The 20,828-nt window shown below is 49.0% G+C and overlaps 2 protein-coding genes across 10 annotated transcripts; both read left to right on the forward strand.

The window, feature by feature from the left end:
- The first annotated feature begins 1,492 nt into the window (after positions 1–1,492).
- On the forward strand, positions 1,493–10,701 carry NME1 (NME/NM23 nucleoside diphosphate kinase 1). Of its 3 annotated transcripts, XM_063629908.1 has the most exons (6): positions 1,586–1,659; positions 2,219–2,448; positions 3,962–4,091; positions 8,663–8,764; positions 9,824–9,936; positions 10,394–10,701. In XM_063629908.1, exons 3-6 carry the CDS (start codon positions 3,966–3,968, stop codon positions 10,509–10,511), a joined length of 459 nt encoding a protein of 152 aa, XP_063485978.1. In that variant the 5' UTR covers positions 1,586–1,659; positions 2,219–2,448; positions 3,962–3,965; the 3' UTR covers positions 10,512–10,701. The 3 variants fall into 3 exon arrangements, with proteins under 3 accessions (XP_055113389.1, XP_063485977.1, XP_063485978.1); XM_055257414.2 differs by lacking the exon at positions 2,219–2,448 and having other exon boundaries at positions 1,493–1,659; XM_063629907.1 differs by lacking the exons at positions 2,219–2,448; positions 9,824–9,936 and having other exon boundaries at positions 1,493–1,659.
- Positions 10,702–14,436: 3,735 nt separating this feature from the next.
- NME2 (NME/NM23 nucleoside diphosphate kinase 2) lies at positions 14,437–20,828 on the forward strand. Of its 7 annotated transcripts, XM_063629911.1 has the most exons (6): positions 14,437–14,646; positions 14,786–14,869; positions 15,802–15,931; positions 17,218–17,319; positions 19,008–19,120; positions 20,571–20,828. In XM_063629911.1, the coding sequence occupies exons 3-6, from the start codon at positions 15,806–15,808 to the stop codon at positions 20,686–20,688; spliced, it is 459 nt and encodes a 152-aa protein (XP_063485981.1). In that variant the 5' UTR covers positions 14,437–14,646; positions 14,786–14,869; positions 15,802–15,805; the 3' UTR covers positions 20,689–20,828. The 7 variants fall into 7 exon arrangements, with proteins under 7 accessions (XP_063485981.1, XP_063485983.1, XP_063485980.1 ...); XM_063629913.1 differs by lacking the exon at positions 19,008–19,120 and having other exon boundaries at positions 14,438–14,646; XM_063629910.1 differs by lacking the exon at positions 14,786–14,869 and having other exon boundaries at positions 14,484–14,646.

A 20,828-nucleotide genomic window follows, 5' to 3' on the forward strand; every position in this document is an offset into this window, starting at 1 on the left:
AAGAGAATCGCTTGAACTCGGATGGCGGAGTTTGCAGTGAACCAACACCGTGCCACTGCGCTCCAGCCTGGGCGACAAAGCGAGACTCGGTCTCAAAAAGAAAAAAAAGAAAACAAGAGAATAATGAAATTTTACTTATTTATTTAATTTTTTTTTTTTTTTGAGACCGAGTCTCGCTCTGTTACCCAGGCTGGAGTGCCTTGGTGCAATCTCGGCTCACTGCAACCTCTGCCTCCCGGGTTCAAGCGATTCTCCTGCCTCAGCCTCCCAAGTAGCTGGGACTACAGGCACCCGCCACCACGCCCGGCTAATTTTTGTATTTTTGGTAGCGACGGGGTTTCACCATGTTGCTCATGCTGGTCTCGAATTGCTGAGCTCAAGTGATCCTCCCGCCGCCACTTCCCAACGTGCTGGGATTAGGGGCGTGAGCTACCGCGCTCGGCCAAAAGTTTTAAATTTCAGTAAGTTCCAATTTATCAACATTTTCCTTGTATAGATTGGTCTTTTGGTGTCGTCTAATAACTATTTGCCTGGCCCTAGGTCCTGAGGATTTTTTTAACTCTTTTTTCCTCATAAGTAATTTATTGTTTTACATTTAAATCTATGATTCATTTTGAGTGAATTTTGTATAAGGTGTGAGGTTTAGGTTGAGGTTCTTTGGGTCTATATTCGTCCAATTGCTCCAGCATCATTTGTTGAAAAGGCTCCTGATTCACCGTGGTCTCGATCTCCTGACCTCGTGATCCGCCCGCCTCGGCCTCCCAAAGTGCTGGGATTACAAGCGTGAGCCACCGCGCCCGGCCCCCTGATTCCATTTTTGTACCTTTCCCCCGTTCATTTCCCCTTAGGGCAGTGGGAATGTTTTTTTGAAAACGTATGTTAGTGATGATGTCATACCTTGTGCAAAATCTGTATTGGCATCTCACAACGTAAGATTTGGCTCTATTCTAACGGCATTTTCTACCACTCGATGTCCACCGTAATACGTGGCTGTCGGAGAATCACTGGGCTGGCTCCCTCACTTCACGCAGGTCTATTCTGTTATCACTTCCTCAGAGATTTCTCTGGCCTTTCCTTCACAGCACTTACATAATGAGATCTATTACATATTAATTTGCTTATTTGTCTCTTGTTTTCCTATACTCCCATCCCTCCCAGAAGCTCCAAGAGAGCATACTGTTGTATCCCTAGGGCCTAGAATAATGCGTCCACATTGTAGGTACTCAATAAAATTTTTTGCTTGACAGGCTAGAAAAGGTGAATAAACACAAAGCGGGAGCGAAAAGTCTACTTCTAGGTCAGGCGCTTTTTGGACTCCATGCAACGTGTGAGCGCCACCTCTCGGGAAGCCCATTTGCTCGCGAACGAAGGAAGTGAGTCAGAGAACCCGGGGTGGAGGGAAGAACGCAAGTAGCTAACCGGAAAGGTCTGAAAAAGCTAGCGCCGGAAGTTAAACAGCAGGAAGTTGTTCCCTAGAATGACTGCCTACTCCCAAGAGGAAGTAGGCGTGGGCGAGCGGTGTTCTGCAAAATGGGCTCTCCGGCAGCGGATCTGCGCAGAAGCGTTCCGTGCGTGCAAGTGCTGCGAACCACGTGGGTCCCGGGCGCGTTTCGGGTGCTGGCGGCTGCAGCCGGAGTTCAAGCCTAAGCAGCTGGAAGGGTAAGAGGTGTTCGGGACCCTGAGAGGAAAAGGAAGGGAGTGTAGTCGCGGGAGAGGGTTAGGTGAGGGGTTAGTGAAGAGTTGGGTTCAGCTCTAACAGGCGGCGAGGAGGATCGGATGGGAGGAGGGGCAGGGAGCGCCAGTGGACAAGTGCAGACCGGTCGGCGCACGTCCCACGCCACGTGGACTCGCCTTGGTCGTGGCCGCCTTTCTTGTCAGGCCGCGACGACAGGGCTGTGCCTTATTTGTCTCTGTCGAGAGCAGTGCCGGGCACGGAGTTGGCGCTCTGTAAGTGCTTGCTGAATAAATGAAGGGTGTGTGTGTCATTCATTCAGCAAGCACTGAGTGCTTACTGTTGTCACCGGGATCGATGTGGAGGGACATTTTTAGGGTCTATTTCTGGCGCTTTAGTCCTGTTTTCTCCTGGACAATCTGTGCTTGCCCCGCACCCCATCGGGCGATTCTCCGCCGTCTTTGGGCCTTGTCTCTCTCTTTTTTTTTTTTTTTGGAAGTTGCAGAATGATGATAAATGGTTTTCTTTGCTCTTATTGACTGCTAGGCCCTGTGGCTAGGTACCATAGCCCTACACAGGAGTAAATCAGCCTGGTATGCAGGCCGGAGACCGGTGGGGAGGCAGACACACAAAAAGAAATTGGACTACAGTGTTAAGATGCTGTTAGAAGAGGTTAACTAAAGGACAGGAAGATGGGGCCAAGAGGTGGTGCTACTGTCTACATTAGGGATTGTCTTTCAAGGCGAGGGGCCTCCTATCTCAAGCTGTGATACCGGGTAGGTCATGGGCCCAGTTTTCTGTAAAATGAGGGATCTGGACGGAATAGGTACTCTCGAGGCTTCCTTTCAGTATGATGTCCCGTTTCAGATATTCCTAATGTCTGTAGTTCTCCCACACCCCACCGTTTATTGGCTAGTCAAAATATTCTTTACGTTGTAAAGTGTAGTATGACATTACAAGAATGGATTAATGAGTTGGGAATTCTGGGTTTTGGCCTTCATTCTGGTGCTCTGGTCCTGTTTCCTCATTTGCAAAATGAAGGGGGTTGTAAAGATATATTCTCTAAAACCCCTGATGTGGGCATTAAGTCAAACTATTATTTCTTACTGCTTTGTAGCAGACATCACTTTCACATTAGTAAAAGTTTTCATCAGTGTAGTTTCTCCCAAGCTTGATTATTTTTTTTTTTTTTTTTTTTTTTGAGACTGAGTCTCGCTCTGTCGCCCAGGCTGGAGTGCAGTGGCGCGATCTCGGCTCACTGCAAGCTCCGCCTCCCGGGTTCACGCCATTCTCCTGCCTCAGCCTCTCTGAGTAGCTGGGACTACAGGCGCCCGCCACCACGCCCGGCTAAATTTTTGTATTTTTAGTAGAGACAGGGTTTCACCGTGGTCTCGATCTCCTGACCTCGTGATCCGCCCGCCTCGGCCTCCCAAAGTGCTGGGATTACAAGCGTGAGCCACCGCGCCCGGCCCCAAGCTTGATTATTGAGAAAGATAGTGCCTTCTTTTTAACATCCTGTATCCTAGTTCCACTACAGTGTTTGGTACACAGTAGATGTTTAAAAGAAGCTTATTAAATCAAATGGCGGTCAGGCTCACGGGGCTCACGCCTGTAATCCCAGCACTTTGGGAGGCTGAGGTGGGCAGATTACTTGAGGTCAGGAGTTGGAAACCAGCTTGGCCAACATGGTGAAACCCCATCTCTACTAAAAAAAAAAAAAAAAAATTAGCTGGGTGTGGTGGCACGCGCCTGTAGTCCCAGCTATTTGGGAAGTTGAGGCAGGAGAATTGCTTGCCTGGGAAGTGGAGGTTGCAGTGAGCCAAGGTCCACCACTGCACTCCATCCTGGGCAAAAGAGCAAGACTCCATACCAAAGAAAAAAAAAAAAAAAAAAAAAATCAAATGGGGCTGGGCGCGGTGGCTCATGGCCATAATCCCAGCACTTTGGTAGGCCGAGGTGGGCGGATCACTTGAGGACAGGAGTTCGAGACCAGCCTGGGCAATATAGTGAAACCCCGTCTCTAAAAAAACCCCACAAAAACCAAAACAAATGAAAATAAAGTAAATCAAATGGGATAGAAATTATAGTCCTTGCTTTTGGATCCTTTCCCACGTTGACATATTAGTTCATAGATCAGGGGCCTGGGGAGGAATTGGGTTTTTACCAGAGGGAGACCTGGAGCTGACCCGACAGATTTAAACCAGCTTTATGGGATAATCTGCTTGAGAAGGATGACGACGTAGGCAAGTGATTCAGTGCTGTTTCATTCCTCTACCTGCCTACCCCCAGGACCATGGCCAACTGTGAGCGTACCTTCATTGCAATCAAACCAGATGGGGTCCAGCGGGGTCTTGTGGGAGAGATTATCAAGCGTTTTGAGCAGAAAGGATTCCGCCTTGTTGGTCTGAAATTCATGCAAGTAAGTGGACTTCATTGTTCCCATTTTGATTCCTTCATAGTATAGGAGATCACTGTGATTAACCTGTTTCTTCCCATCTTTCTTATTTAAACTTCTCCATGGTAGAGTGAACACAAGTGTCTTGAGACCTGGAAACTCCTCAGTGCTCTAGCGTTTGGCAACATCTTGTAATAAACCAAGTTATTTAGGATTTTCCAAAATAGGCTCTGTGATATGAGGTGCATTGCTATGGGAAAAGCAGTGCGGAGTTCCACATATGACTGCACCTCTGTAATTTCTGACTCAGAGCTGAGCGTGTTTCAGTTCTTGGTCTTGAGCTTCTGGAGCAGATAATTTTAGAGAGATTTTTTCCCCCTTTGAGACACGTTTTTTTAGCAAGAAAATCTTTCCATCATCAATTACTAGACACTAATAAATGCTTATTGTTTAGCATACATTAGGTATCATAGGAGCTTGTGGAGGAAAACTATGGTTTTGGTTTTGGGGAGGTTCTTCTGAAATAGCAGAGAGCAGATGTACCTGCAAGCTACTTACAACGCAATCTTTTGATAAATGCAAAGGATTGATTGACCAATAACCCTCCTTCAAACAAATTCTAGAGATAAGAATCCAAATTCTTGGCTGGGCGAGACGTAGTGGCTCACGCCTGTAATCCCAGCACTTTGGGAAGCCAAGGTGGGCAGGTTACTTGAGGTCAGGAGTTCAAGACCAGCCTGGCCAACATGGCGAAACCCCGTCTCTACTAAAAATACAAAAATTAGCTGGGCATCAGGGCGGGCGCCTGTAATCCCAGCTACTCAGCAGGCTGAGACATAAGAATTGCTTGAACTGGCCAGGCGTGGTGGCTCATGCCTGTAATCCTAGCATTTTGGGAGGCCGAGGTGGGCTGATCACCTGAGGTCAGGAGTTCGAGACTGCCTGACCAATGCGATGAAACCCCATCTCTACTAAAAATACAAAAATTAGCAAGGCGTGGTGGCATGCGCCTGTAATCCCACCTACTCGGGAGGCTGAGACAGGAGAATCGCTTGAACTGGGGAGGTGGAGGTTGCAGTGACCGAGATCGCATCATTGCACTCCAGCCCGTGCAACAAGAGTGAAACTCCATCTCCAAAAAAAAAAAAAAAAGAATTGCTTTTGAACCCAGGAGGCGGAGGTTTCAGTGAGCCGAGATTGCACCACACCGCAGCCTGGGCAACAGAGGGAGACTCTGTCTCAAAAAAAAAAAAAAAAAAAAAAGAATTCCAATTCTCAAGTCAAGTAGGGGATAGTATGTTTTCCTAAAAGGGAATCAATTTTGGACCCTTCTAGTGCATTTTAAAATTTAGTTTGACTTGCAATTTACTTCCTACGTGATATTTTAGAAAAACTGCTTTAGGGCCAGCATGGTGACTCGCCTGTCATCCCAGCACTTTGGGAGGCTCTATCTCCAAAATAAAAGAAAAACAAGAAAAGAAAAACTGCTTTAATGTAAAAGAGGATAGACTGATGTTCATGCTGAGAGGAGAATATGGTGTCCAAGGTCAAGGAGCTGGCATCTAATGAAGGTTTTCTTGCTGCATCATCCCAATGGCAGAATGGAAGGGCAAGAGAGAGTAAGAGTGAGAGAGAGCTAGAGAGAAAGCAAGAGGGGGCTGATCTTGATTTTATAACAAACCCACTCCTGAGATAAGACATTAATCTATTCATCAGGGTGAAGCCCTCATGACCTGAACACCTCCCATTAGGCCCCACCTCCCATGATGGTTGCATCAAGGATTAAATTTCCAACATGTGAACTTTGGGGGACATATTCAGATCACAGCAGAAGGTAACATGAAATGAATGTGTTGTTGATCAGGCATTTGCCATATGCTGGGCACATATGTTTTCTGATTTAGTCTTTATGCCAGCCTTGAGAAGTACTTACTGCTGTTCCCGTGGTTGTTAGTGATGAGCAACCTAAGGCTTGGAGAGCTTCAGTGATGCGCCTGATAGCATACAGTGATGCCGCTGGGATTTTAACTTGAGTCTCTCTGACCCCTGAGTGCAGACATTTTCTCCTTTACATTGAATTTCCTATTAAGGATATATGGGTTTGGTGAAGAATGGATGGAAGGATAGCTGCCATGACTCTAAAGGGGCATTTAAATCTGGTGTGGAGGTAGGAAGCAAGAGAGAACTTGAGGTTCCCAAACCCCAAGCCCTTAAAAAAGCCTGTGATCTGTTTTGCGGACTAAAGATAATCAGTTAGGGCCTGGTGTGGTGGCTCACACCTGTAATCCCAGCATTTTGGGAGGTCAAGGTGGGCGGATCATCTGAGGTCAGGAGTTCAAGACCAGCATGGCCAACATGGTGAAACCCCATCTCTACTAAAAATACAAAATTTAGCTGGGTGTGATGGCACATGCCTGTAGTCCCAGTTACCAGGGAGGCTGAGGCGGGAGGATGGCTTGAACTCGGGAGGTGAGGTTGCAGTGAGCGGAGATCGAGCCACTGCACTCTAGCCTGGGTAACAGAGCAAGACCCTGTCTCAAAAAAAGATAAATCAGTTAGCCGGGTGTAGTGGTGCACACCTGTAATCCTAGCTACTGAGAATCTGAGGCAAGAGGATTGCTTGAGTTTGAGGCCGTAGTGAGCTATGATCATGCCATTGCACTCCAGCCTGGGTGACAGAAAAACCTTGTCTCAAAACAAACAAACAACAAAACCAACAAAAATACAATTAGAACCAATTAATAGAATTAAAAGAGTATTCTGATAAGGGAAGGTCACCTCAGCGTCTGTTAGGAGACTTCCACAACAAAAGTCTTCCATTTGGATAGGAAAGGATAGGGCGAGGGTTGGATCCCTACCATGGAATGATTATATGGCTATATAATTTTACTTTGGCAAGTGATGATAACTGGTGGCTGAATGATAGGGCTTTTGGGCAGCCAGTCTCTACATTTGTGTGTGTCTCTAATGTGTGTGATATGTGTCATCCAATGCAGCACCACAGAGCTGGAAAAACCATGGAACCCTGTTAGATTTTAACAAGCATATGTGCAGTACAAAAGAGAACACAGCCAAACTGAGTTGAAACTGCTAAGCAGATGGTTTGTTCTCTAGCTAACTTGATTTGTTCCCACATATTAGCCTTGCAGTATGAGAAGTTCTAATTCATTTTTCAGCAAAATTATTTATTGCTGGATGTCATGCACTTTTGGGTGATTTGCAGATACCTTTGGTAATCACATGGTCATCACACTGGGCTTTTATCCTCTGAATAAACGTGAAGCATCCCTGGGTAATGGCCTGGTTTAGTTTGCTGCTCATCAAATGCCAAGACTTGCTTCCTGGTGTCCTTCTAACATTTTATTTGGGGTTTGCTCTGGGAATGGAAATTTATTGTATTGTTGATTTTCCTGTCTAAAATGAGATGGTTGAGGGCCGGGCATTGTGGGTCATGCCTGTAAGCCAAGCACTTTGGGAGGCGGAGGCTGGAGGATCGCTTGAGTCCAGGAGTTTGAGACCAGCCTGGGCAACATAGTGAGACCCTATCTCTACAAATAATTTTTAAAAATTAGCCAGGTATGGCTGGGCACGGTGGCTCACGCCTGTAGTCTCAGCACTTTGGGAGGCCAAGGCAGGCAGATCACCTGCGGTCAGGAGTTTGAGACCAGCCTGGCCAACATGGTGAAACCCTGTTTCTACTAAAAATACAAAAATTGGCTGGGCATGATGGCGGCCACCTGTAATCCCAGCTACTTGGGAGGCTGAGGCAGGAGAATCACTTGAACCCAGGAGGTGGAGGTTGCAGTAAGTCAGGATCACCAGGATCGCGCCACTGCACTCCAGCCTGGGTGACGAGGGAGACTCTGTCTCGAAATAAATAAATAAATAAAATTAGCTAAGTCTGGTAGTGTGTGTCTACAGTCCTATCTACTCAGGAGTCTGAGGCAGGAGGATCACTTGAGCCTCGGAGTTTGATTTTTTTTTAAATGAGATAGCTGGATTTAATTTTATTTTTTATTTTTTATTTTTTTTATTTATTTATTTATTTTTTTTTTTTTTATTTTTTTTGAGACGGAGTCTTGCTCTGTCACCCAGGCTGGAGTGCAGTGGCGCGATCTCGGCTCACTGCAAGCTCCGCCTCCCGGGTTCACGCCATTCTCCTGCCTCAGCCTCTCCGAGTAGCTGGGACTACAGGCGCCCGCCACCACGCCCGGCTAATTTTTTGTATTTTTGGTAGAGACGGGGTTTCACCGTGGTCTCGATCTCCTGACCTCGTGATCCGCCCGCCTCGGCCTCCCAAAGTGCTGGGATTACAAGCGTGAGCCACCGCGCCCGGCCTAGCTGGATTTAATTTTAATGTTCTGTGGTTTTATTATCAGTCAATGCCAATAGGGAGACAACTGATATAAAATGGGAGAAGTACATTTAGTCCTGTCACTGCTGCCTTCCCGTGTGGAGAATGAATTGGGTTATAACAGAATCAGTGAGCCCAACCGCTCATGTTTTACATAGCAGGGTGGGTGAGGGGGAATTAAATGGATTATATGTTCTTAGATGGTTTGGGGGCTATTCTCATTCTCCGTCCTGTTGAATAGGCTTCTGAAGATCTTCTCAAGGAACACTACGTTGACCTGAAGGATCGTCCATTCTTTGCCGGCCTGGTGAAATACATGCACTCAGGGCCGGTAGTTGCCATGGTGAGTGTGCCTGTGTGGGATACTCCAAGTATGCGTTGCTTGTTGTCTGCGCTAGGCTCTCTTCTAGACACTGGGGATACAGTCATGAATGAGACCAAATAGATATCTGTTTTCATATATCAGCTAATGGTTAGTGATAGGCTTCAGAAATGAAATAGGTTAGTGATATGCCCAGAAATGAATAGGAATAGCAAGTGATCACTTTAGATTGGATGATCAAAAATGCAATTTTTAAGCTGCAATCTGAATGACAAGAAGCAGCCAGCCATGTACAGAATCACAGTGAAAAACATTTCCAGCCAAGCAAACAGCATGTGCCTAAGTTCCCAGGGTGGGAATGAGCTTGGCTTTTTGAAGTACGGGAGGAGAGTTGAAATGCCTGAAGCCTGATGGGTGGGAGGGAAGTTGGGATGTGAAGAGTTCAGAGGCATGGGCAGGGGCCTCCTCTCTTAGGGGTGTGTTGACCATGTACTTCCTGAGTGCTGGGAAGCTATGGGACACTTCACACTTGGCATTTTTTTTTTTTTTTTTGAGACGCAGTCTTGCTCTGTCGCCCAGGCTGGAGTGCAGTGGCACCATCTTGTCTCACCGCAAGCTCCACCTCCTGGCTTCACGCCATTCTTCTCCCTCAGCCTCCTGAGTAGCTGGGACTACAGGCGCCCGCCACCATGCCCAGCTAATCTTTTTGTATTTTTAGTAGAGACAGGGCTTCACCGTGTTAGCCAGGATGGTCTCGATCTCCTGACCTCATGATCCTCCCACCTCGGCCTCCCAAAGTGCTGGGATTACAGGCGTGAGCCACCGCGCCCGGCCCACACTTGGCATTTTAAGGAGGCTGCTCTGGTTGCTGTATGGAGAATACATTGTAGGAAGGCAAGCATGAGGGCAGGGAGACCAGGATCCTCAGTGCTGGAATAAGTGGATACCTATAAACATTTGTTCATGAATGAATGTCATCTTAAGGGGCCTTTTTATTTTTCCTTTTTTGAATTAATAGTTGCCAGATTTTCTGCTGCGATTGGTTTTCTTCTTTGACCATATCTTCTTCTGTCCTTGGAGGTCTGGGAGGGGCTGAATGTGGTGAAGACAGGCCGAGTCATGCTCGGGGAGACCAACCCTGCAGACTCCAAGCCTGGGACCATCCGTGGAGACTTCTGCATACAAGTTGGCAGGTGAGATTTTGGTATTTTTCCCCCTTTTCCAAAATCTGATTTAGTTGCCACAAGGATTTGGGTTTCTGAGGCTGGAAGTAGACACGATACCATATGCAGGTTGATTTTATCGGAGTTTATTGTTTTCCTCCCTCTTAAGTTGGCGTTTGGCTTTGGGTGTTAACATCACTGTACCTGTACCTCTGTTACACAAAGTGTAGAACCTGCTACGACACACTTCGCTGGCCACAGTCTTGCCTGAAGGCTCTCACTGTTTGCAGCAGTGTGGCCGGGAGGGCTGGGTGTGGGGAGGGCATTTTTCACCCTTACATGAATGGCCATCGTAGGCTTCTTCCTTTAACATGGTCTAATGTCCATGGAGCTTCAGCTTTTTGCTGCCATGGCTGTAGAGTTCTGGCAATGGGCGCATTTTAATCCTTCTGGTCTTGGTCATGTGACTGTCTCTTTCTCCACCCAGGAACATTATACATGGCAGTGATTCCGTGGAGAGTGCAGAGAAGGAGATCAGCCTGTGGTTTCACCCTGAGGAACTGGTAGATTACATGAGCTGTGCTCAGAACTGGATCTATGAATGACAGGAGGGCAGACCACAGTGCTTTTCACATCCATTTCCCCTCCTTCCCATGGGCAGAGGACCAGGCTGTAGGAAATCTAGTTATTTACAGAAACTTCGTCATAATTTGGAGGGAAGCTCTTGGAGCTGTGAGTGCTCCCTGTACAGTGTTACCATCCCCTACCATCTGATTAAAATGCTTCCTCCCACCATAGGATTCATTGAGTTCATTACTTCGTATTGTTGTATTGCTTTTTTTTTTCTTCTTTTCATGTACACTGAATAACCTGACCTAATAGAGAGTGTAAATACTATAAAAATGATTTATATTGAGATCTCACATAAACACAGGCATTCTTTGCCTGCCCTTCTTAACCCCTGCATCCCTTCCACTCTTGGCACTGAGCTGCTCAACAGGCGTCTATGGAGCATGTGCTACGTGGCCAAGACTGGACTAGGTGCAGAAATGAAAGAAAACATGAGGGCTGGGTATGCTGGCTTGTGCTTGTGATACCAGCTACTTGGGAGGCTGAGGTGGGAGACCAGCCTGGGTAACATAGCAAGACGCTGTCTCACTAAAAAAAAAAAAAAAAAAAAAAAAAAAAAAAAAATTAGGCTGGGTGCGATGGCTCATGCCTTTAATCCCAGCTATTCAGGAGGCTGAGGGGGAGAATCGCTAGAGGCCAGAAGTTCAAGTCCGGGGTGGGCAACATAGCAAGACGCTGTCTTTACAAAAAAAAGAAAAAAAAATTAGCTCTGGTGCTGTGCACCTCTAGTCCTAGCTATTGGGAAGGCATAGGCAGGAGGATTGTGCCCAGGAGCCCAAGGCTGCAGTGAACCATGATCATGCTACTGTACTTCAGCCTGGGTGACAGAGTGAGACGTCTCTTAAATAAAAACATATCCATCCTGTTCTGGAGAAACTCTTGGGGATTCAGTGAACGGGGGAGTGTGGGAAGTTGTAATTCCTCCAAAAATCAGAAAAGCTAGGTAGACAGTAAGCCTGGGTCCCTGGGATGGCCTCAAATGAAGCAGGAGGTCTTGTAAGTAGCTTTGATTTGTCAGGATATTGATTTGGTTGCTTTAATGGAGACAAGATAGAAATGTACTTCTCTTTCATTTGAAAGTTCAAGTGTGATTGGGTGCAGTGGCTCATGCCTATAATCCCAGCACTTTGGGAGGCCAAGGCAAGAGGATTGCTTGAGCCCAGGAGTTTGAGACCAGCCTGGGGAACAGAGTGAGACCTCATCTCTGCCAAACATTAAAAATTAGTCGGGTGTGGTGGCACATTCCTGTAGTCCTAGCTACTCAGGAGGCTGAGGTAGGAGGATTGCTTGAGCCCCGGAGGTTGGAGCAGTGAGCTGTGATCCCGCCTCTGCACTTCAGCCTGGGTGACAAGAGTGAGACCTGTCTTCAAAAAAGAAAAAGCCCTAGCTGCTCAGTAGGGGTGGTGATAGTGGTAAGGCTCTGATCTTTTTTTTTTTTTTTTTTTTTTAGACAGAGTCTCGCTGTCGCCCAGGCTGGAGTGCAGTGGCGCGATCTCGGCTCACTGAAGGCTCCGCCCCCTGGGGATTCACGCCATTCTCCTGCCTCAGCCTCCCGAGTAGCTGGGACTACAGGCGCCCGCCACCTCGCCCGGCTAATTTTTTGTATTTTTAGTAGAGACGGGATTTCACTGTGTTAGCCAGGATGGTCTCGATCTCCTGACCTCGTGATCCGCCCGCCTTGGCTTCCCAAAGTGCTGGGATTACAGGCGTGAGCCACCGCGCCCAGCCAAGGCTCTGATCTTTAAGGTGGTCTACACACACCTGGTTCCTTCTAATCAGTCCTACTTGGATTACCACCCCATGTCCCTTCCTGCAAGTTGGGAAGGGAAGTGGAAGAAGTATCCCTTTTAAAGAGACAACTCTGAATTACAACCTTCACTTCCTCTCATCCCACTGGCTAGAACTTAGTCATATGGCTGCATCTAGCTGCAAGAGAAATTGGAATTTTTTTTTTTCTTTTGAGACAGGGTCTCGCTCTGTCGCCTAGGATGGAGTGCAGTGGTGTGATGACAGCAGCTCACTGCAGCCTCGACCTCTCCGGGCCCAAGTGATCTCCTACCTTAGCCTCCTGAGTAACTGGGACTACAGGCACGTGCCACCACGCCCAACTAATTTTTGTATTTTCTGTAGAGATGGGGTTTCATCACGTTTCCCAGGCTGGTCTCCAACTGCTGGGCTCAAGCGATCTGCCTGCCTGGGCCTCCCAAGGTGCTGAGATTATAGGCATGAGCCACTGCACCCAGCCTGAGGGTTTTTCTTTTTTTTTCTTTTTCCTTTTTTTTTTTTTGAGACAAAGTCTCGCTCTTGTGGCCCAGGCTGGAGTGTAATGGAGCGATCTCGGCTAGCTGCAACCTCCGCCTCCCGGGTTCAAGCGATTCTCCTGCCTCAGCCTCCTGAGTAGCTGGGATTACAGGCGTGTGCCACCACTCCCAGCTAATTTTTGTATTTTTAGTAGAGACAGGTTTTCACCATGTTGGCTGGGCTGGTCTCAAACTTCTGACCTCAGATGATCCACCTGCCTCAGCCTCCCAAAGTGTTGGGATTACAGGCGTGAGCCACTGCGACTGGCTACCTGAGGGTTTTTCTTATCTTTCCTTTTCATCTGGCCTCGGTAGAGGCAATAGAGAGGAAGCGACTTCTCAGGATGGGGGAGAAGAGAGTAGTTGGGGTGGGCTGCCTTTACAGACAGACGAGGGCGAGATGAATTTTTTTTTTTAAATTTTTTTTTTTTTTTTGAGAGGAGTCTTGCTCTGTCGCCCAGTCTGGAGTGCAGTGGCGTGATCTCGGCTCACTGCAAGCTCTGCCTCCCGGGTTCACGTCATTCTCCTGCCTCAGCCTCCCGAGTAGCTGGGACTACAGGTGCCCGCCACCACGCCCAGCTAATTTTTTTGTATTTTTAGTAGACACTGGGTTTCGCTGTGTTAGCCAGGATGGTCTTGATCTCCTGACCTCATGATCTGCCTGCCTCGGCCTCCCAAAGTGCTGGGATTACAGGCGTGAGCCACTGCACTCGGCCCTTTTTTTTAAATTTTTGAGATGGAATCTCACCTGTCGCCCAGGCTGGAGTGCAGTGGCATGATCTCAGCTCACTGCAACCTCCGCTTCCCGGGTTCAAGCCATTCTCCTGCCTCAGCCTCCTGAGTAGCTGGGATTACAGACACACGCCACTACGCCCGGCTAATTTTTGTATTTTTCGTGGGGACGGGGTTTCACCACGTTGGTCAGGCTTGTCTCGAACTCCTGACCTCGTGATCCACCCACCTTGGCCTCTCAAAGTGCTGGGATTACAGGCGTGAGCCACCGCACCCAGCCTGAATTTCTATTAATATTTTACACAAAGCGTGGCCTGTTTGTTTTGGGGCGTGAGATGAGCATACCAGGACTTGGGGAATGAACATGTGTGTAGTGAAGCTGGAGGGTTACAGCCTCCCCAGTTAAGGACAGTCTTCCCAGGAAAGAAAGAAGAGGTGAAAGCAGAGGGGTGGTCCTGACTGTACCCTGAGGAGCCATCAGTGACCTGACCAAGGGGAGCAGATAGCTCTCCCCCGGACAGAGAAAAGTCCATGCACTTTCGAGACCTGTTTTCCCAGTTGACATTTGGTAATCCAAATGAGAATGTGCTTCAGATTGAAGCCAAAAAATACAGTGCCCCCAAATGAGGGCACATGACAGTCATTGTCAATGTCTGGTGGGCTAAGGCTCTGTAACTAGAAGTTTGGAAAGCCGATAAGGTATAACAGAGGCCAGGTTGTCATCCATCTGGCCAGCGACAGGTGATCAGCGCAGTGCTAGGGGCACTCGGGTGATGGCATGATCGCTGTGGTCAGCTCAGAGCCCTGAGGGGAAGCAAGCGGGCTCCCACCGTCTCAGGGCAGTACCACTGCTGTGCGGCTGTCAGTCAGTGCTGCAGGCGCTGAGAGGAGGGGCTCGTGACCGCCCCAGGGAAGCTGGGCGTCACCAAAGGGAGCTTGTTTGCCAGGGACACTGCAAGTAGGAATCGTCTACAGGTCGATGACAGGCCTGATCTCTATGACAGGGTCTAGACTTCCCTCAGGGTCCAGGGGCGAGCCTCAGGGTGAACTGGAAAACTCGACCACACTTTAGTGCCAGGTGGGCAGGGATCCCCATGTCACGGTGGGAGTGGGGCGGCTGATTGGGGCTGGAAATGTAGGTGGGGAGGCGGCAGCCAGGGAGCAGGGCATCCTGCGGGAAGAGCATCCCGCTAAGGAGTCTGAACCCCATCCTGTAGGCGGGGGAGTCATCGAGGCAGGGCAGATGCAGGACCAGATGGCCGTCTGAGGTGCTGAGCAAAGCTCCTGGTTTGCGGGGAGAGGTGAGATCGAGGCCCGTTGGGAGTCCGAGGCTTAACCGCGGCTCAAGCAGAGGGGAGGGAAGGCTGGATTTCAGAGGTAGGGAGGGTAAGGACCGTGGGTGCACGACGGGGACGGAGAGCCAAGGTTAATGCCGGTGCTCGGGCGGATGGTGAAAGCAGCAGACGGCCTTGACCGGGGTAGAGAACTCGAGCACAGGAGCAGGGTGTGTGTGTGTGTGTGTGTGTGTGTGTGTGTGTGTGTGTGTGTGTGTAGGAGTTTTGGGGTCACGGGAAGTACTGAGAGGTGAGGAGTGGGATTTGGGACGTGCGTAGTTGAACTCACAGGACGTCTAGGTGGAGAAGGAATCACTTCCTGTCTCCGGATCCGTCTCGATCTCTGCCCGGCGAGGGCGCGCTCCGGCTGGGTGTGGACACAGTTCTCGGGCCGCGTCGGGCCGGGCGGGTGGCGCGTTCCTGCGGATTGGGCGGCTGCGCCCTCCGGGGTGTGGCCACCCCGCGCTCCGCCCCGCGCCCCTCCTCCGCCGCCGGCTCCCGGGTGTGGTGGTCGCTCCAGCTCTCCGCTCTCCCAGCTCAGCGCCGCCGCCCGGCCCCTCTAGCTTCCCGGTAAGGCGGTGGCGGCGCATCCCCCGGCGACTCCTCCCGTTCCCTCTTCCGCTTGCGCTGCCGCAGGTGGGCTCGGTCTGTGGGCGCCCCCCATTTCCCGCAGGTCCCGCGCGGGGTCGGAGCGGGAGATTCCCTTGCCGCTTGCTCCCCGCGGGCCTTCGGGCTCCGGAGAGGGGACGCCGGCCCTGCGCGGGGCGGAAGCGGCCGGGAAGCCACGTGTCCCCGCGGCCGCGCGTGGTGGGGGAGGCGGGCCCGGCGGCGCCCACGTGGCCTCCGCGGGCCACGCCAGGGCTTTCGCCCGGGCCCTGACTGCACCTCTCGCCCCGCAGAACCATGGCCAACCTCGAGCGCACCTTCATCGCCATCAAGCCGGACGGCGTGCAGCGCGGCCTGGTGGGCGAGATCATCAAGCGCTTCGAGCAGAAGGGGTTCCGCCTCGTGGCCATGAAGTTCCTCCGGGTAACTCGCCCCCGTCTCCCCTTCCCCCGCTGCAGCCGGCTCGCGGGTGTTTTTCCCTCCCGGCGGCGGTTTGTCCGCGTCTGCTTTCCGAGTTCATTTCGCTGCAGCAAAATCCCTTTGCCTTCCGCCCCCGCCCGCGGCGGCTTGGGCCCGCCGACCCTTTCCCGGGGCGGTGGGGACAGACGCCCTTGGGAAGGTGAAGCGCTGGTAGCGTGACTCGCCCTCCGGGTCTGGGTTCCTTCCCGCGGGCCGCTACCTGCCCACCCGCCGCGTGGGGGCAGCAGGGAGCGGAAAAACCCAGCGCCCCAGACCCCCTGCGCCTGCCCACTCGGGTCCACCTAGGCACAGGATGGAGGCTTGGAATCTCCTTTGCTTTAGTCTGAAACTCCGAGTTCCAGTGCGGTGCTCCTCCTTTAGCATAGGGTAGGAACAATATTTTCCACATTAAATTTGGGGCACAGATCTGAATCTCTACACTTAACGGGTGAGTATGTAAGTACTGAAATTCAACCAGGCTCATCGGTGGAGAATGTTCTCAGTTATTATCTGAAATATTTGAAAGGGCATTGTGAGTGGCCCAGGGGAGTTTAACATGACTTCTGCCAGGCATATGACCTGTCATATGTACTTCAGTTGCAGCCAAAATTTAATTCCCTAAATCTAGATCCTCAAACCACCTACTTTTTAGGCTTACAAAACCCCTAATGTCATTGACAGTATGAGGGTGTCTTTACGATTAGAACAGTCTTGGCCAGGCGCGGGGCTCACGCCTATAATCCCAGCAATTTGGGAGGCCGAGGTGGGTGGAGCCCAGGAGTTGGAGATCAGCCTGAGCCACATAGCAAGCCCCTGTCTCTACAAATAAATAAATAAATAAATAAATAAAAATTAATTGGGCATGGTTGAGTGCATCTGTAGTTCCAGCAACTTGGGAGGCTGAGGTAGGAAAATCACTTGAGCCCTGGAAGTTGAGGCTGCAGTGAGCCATGATTGTGCTACTGCATTCTAGCCTGGGTGAGGAGAGTGAGACCCTGTCTCCTAAAACAAACCAAAACAACACACCAAAAAAGAACAGTCTTTCTGTTAAAATGGCATTAGTTTCATGGTTTGGATGGGATTTAAAAAATATTTATGTGTGTATGTGTGTGTATATATATATATATTTCCACACCCCACTTAGGAACGTGGGCTAGAATATCAAACCGGACTTGCTAATGGGAGGTTCAGAGGATGGGATGGAGTCTTTCCAGCTTAGCTCCTAACTGGTGCCTCCTCTCCAATGCCAGGCCTCTGAAGAACACCTGAAGCAGCACTACGTTGACCTGAAAGACCGCCCATTCTTCCCTGGGCTGGTGAAGTACATGAACTCAGGGCCGGTCGTGGCCATGGTGAGTGCTTGTGGGGAATGAGAGAAAATGAGGAAAAAGTGCTCAGTGTTCTTTGTTAGACATCTCCCTCAGCTAATCTAAATTTCATTTTATGAATGGAACCCGCTGAAGTTACTTAACTGAGCAACTAGGAGCTTGGGAGGAGAAAGCAAATCAGACCTTAGAAATGGGAAGGATGTTAGCTGGGTGTGGTGGTGCACGGCTGTAATCTCAGCTACTTGGGAGGCTGAGGTAGGAGAATTGCTTCAACCTGGGAGGCGGAGGTTGCAGCGAGCCGAGACTGTGCCACCGCACTCCAGCCTGGGCAACAGAGCGAGACTCTGTCTCAACAAAGGAAAAAAAAAAGATATGGGAAGGACTTTTTCAGCTACATGTCTCTAGGGTTAGATAGAATCTCACTGCCTGCAAGAGTGGTAAATTTTCGGGCGAGGCTCGGTGGCTCATGCCTGTAATCCCAGCACTTTGGAAGGCTGAGGCGGGTGGATCACCGGAGGCCAGGAGTTAATCCCAGTTACTCAGGAGGCCATTTACTTAGGAGGCTGAAGCACAAGAATCGCTTGAACTCGGGAGGCGGAGGTTGCAGTGAGCTGAGATCATGCCACTGCACTCCAGCCTAGGCGACAGCAAGACTCCATCTCAAAAAAAATTATAAAGTACTAAATTTCTTCTGTTTGACAAGTGTTTTAGACCTTAATGTTTCCTAGATTAAAAAATTTTATCCTATTTTCTCATGAAAAATTCAAATGTAAGGATATAAGTAGTTCTCAATCCTATACTAGAAGCAGTTTCTTCTGGATGGTGCTAATGTCCAATTGGGAGTGGAGAGAATATGAGGAGAGAGTGGCTGGGTGAGGTGGCTCACGCCTGTAATCCCAGCACTTTGGGAGGCTGAGGTGGGTGGATTACAAGGTCAGGAGTTCAAGACCAGCCTGGCCAACATGGTGAAACCCCATCTCTACTAAAAAAAAATACAAAAGTAGTTGGGCATGGTGGCGTGTGCCTGTAATCCCAGCTATTCGGGACGCTGAGGTGGGAGAATTGCTTGAACCTGGGAGGCGGAGGTTGCAGTGAGCTGAGCCACTGCACTCCAGCCTGGGCAACAGAGCAAGACTCTTGTCTCAAAAAAAAAAAAAAAAAAAAAAGAGAGAGGAGTAAAATAGGGAGAAAAAAAACAAAAGAAATCAAAAAAAAAAAAAAAAAAAAAAAAGAAACAAAAAAAGAGTAAAATAGGGAGGCAGTGAAATTGTTGAGAAAGTAGATCTATTTCCTGTTCCCCTTTTTCTTCCTTCTGCTCTTCCCTGGAATCCTTACCCTAACATGTTAGTCTTTCTTTTCCCTCTTCTAGCAGTCTTCTGGGATGCCCTTCCCACTGATCCTATTCCACACTGGCCACTTTCTTCTTTCTTCACCAGTTCTTCTGTGTTGATGGCTGCATAAGGATTCTTCAACATTGTTTATCTCTGTCTCAGCTAAACTGGGAGGTCCCCAAGTTGGACAGACTTTTCTTTGAATCCTAGCAATACGTTTGGAATGGAGTTTTTTATAGGCCCCTACTCTCTGCTGGGGTTAGCTGATAATCATGTCACTGACTGGTCTCACTGATGTGTCCTCTCAGGTAGGAGTAAATGTTAGACCCTACCTGTCCTGAGTGGCAGATCTGATTATAAATCCATTTCCACACTTTCGAGGTCTGGGAGGGGCTGAACGTGGTGAAGACAGGCCGAGTGATGCTTGGGGAGACCAATCCAGCAGATTCTAAGCCAGGCACCATTCGTGGGGACTTCTGCATTCAGGTTGGCAGGTAAGTCCAGGGACAAGAGGGTGGATGACTTTTATGCAACACCATTTAAAGCAGACGTCGGGTGTATCCTACTTTCAGAAGAATCTGTGCACTTTTTTTTTTTTCTTTTTTCTTGAGATGGAGTCTCCCGCTGTTGCCTAGGCTGGAGTGCAGTGATGCCATCTCGGCTCACTGTAACCTCTACCTCCCGGGTTCAAGCGATCCTCCTGCTGCAACCTCCCAAATAGCTGGGATTACAGGTGCATGCCACCACGCCTGGCTAATTTTTGTATTTTTAGTAGAGACAGGGTTTCACCACGTTGGCCAGGCTAGTTTCAAACTTCTGACCTCAGGTGATCCGCCTGCCTCGGCCCCCCAAGGTGCTGGGATTACAGACATGAGCCACCGCACTTGGCCTGAACTTTTAAATTAGTTGGTGATTATCATTGTATAAAAACTTTCAGGCTGGGTATATCATTGTATAAAAGCTTTCAGGCCAGGGGCTTACGCCTGTGATCCCAGCACTCTGGGAGGCTGAGGCAGGTGGATCACCTGAGGTCAGGAGTTTGAGACCAGCCTGCAGCCTGCCCAAGATGAACCCCATCTCTATTAAAAGTAAAACATTAGGGCATGGTGGTGCATGCCTGTAATCCTGGCTACTCAGGAGGCTGAGACAGAAGGATTGCTTGAACCCAGGAGGTGGAGGCTGCCTTGAGCTAAGATCACGCTACTGCACTCCAGCCTGGGCAACAAGAGCGAAACTCCGTCTCAAAAAAAAAAAAAAAAAAAGCTTTCACACATAGCTTCTTCCCTAGGTTACTTAATTTTAAGCAAGATAACAAGGGAGCCATATGTGGTAATTCCTGTGTAGTACAGCAAAAAATGCTAGGTGTGGAGAAGGGAAGCATTCCAGCCACATCCATGGGTACTTTGTCCATGGGTGTGTCACTTAACCTTTTGATTCCCTCACCTGTACACAGTCTGTTCAAAACCTTTACAAAGTGGTGACGTTCAAGTGGGATCAAGGGATTTTTATTAATAAGCAGTGTTATGTCATGGTTGGGCTTTGCAAATCAGTGTTATAAGAAAATGCAGCAGAGCTGGCCTATGACAATGAATACATCATATCTAGTTGGGATGTTGATCTGGAGTGGGTTTGAGTATTACTGTATTTTTCAAAATTTGAGGAGGAGTGTTTTATGTCATCGGCAATCTTGGGGTACAAGCACTCTTTTGATGGGGAGGCCAGACTTGGAAGCATAATACAGTTGAAACAAGGAATGTTTTAAATCAAGCACCTTTGCAGTTGCATAGCTGCTTTTAAAAGGAAATGCTTTGGGGGTATAAATTGGTCTGCTGCTTCAAGTGGCAATTTGGCTGAAAGAGTCTGGAGTGGCTGTCCGTTGCGGTGCCCATTAAACAGACTTTTGCACTTTAAAACATGGCAACTCGTAATTCTTTTCTTTCTTAGGAACATCATTCATGGCAGTGATTCAGTAAAAAGTGCTGAAAAAGAAATCAGCCTATGGTTTAAGCCTGAAGAACTGGTTGACTACAAGTCTTGTGCTCATGACTGGGTCTATGAATAAGAGGTGGACACAGCAGCAGTCTCCTTCAGCACGGCGTGGTGTGTCCCTGGACACAGCTCTTCATTCCACTGACTTACAGGCAACAGGATTGATCATTCTTTTAAAGAGCATATTTGCCAATAAAGCTTTTGGAAGCTGGA

Source organism: Symphalangus syndactylus, chromosome 20 (genome assembly GCF_028878055.3).
Source record: "Symphalangus syndactylus isolate Jambi chromosome 20, NHGRI_mSymSyn1-v2.1_pri, whole genome shotgun sequence".
NCBI lineage: Eukaryota > Metazoa > Chordata > Mammalia > Primates > Hylobatidae > Symphalangus > Symphalangus syndactylus.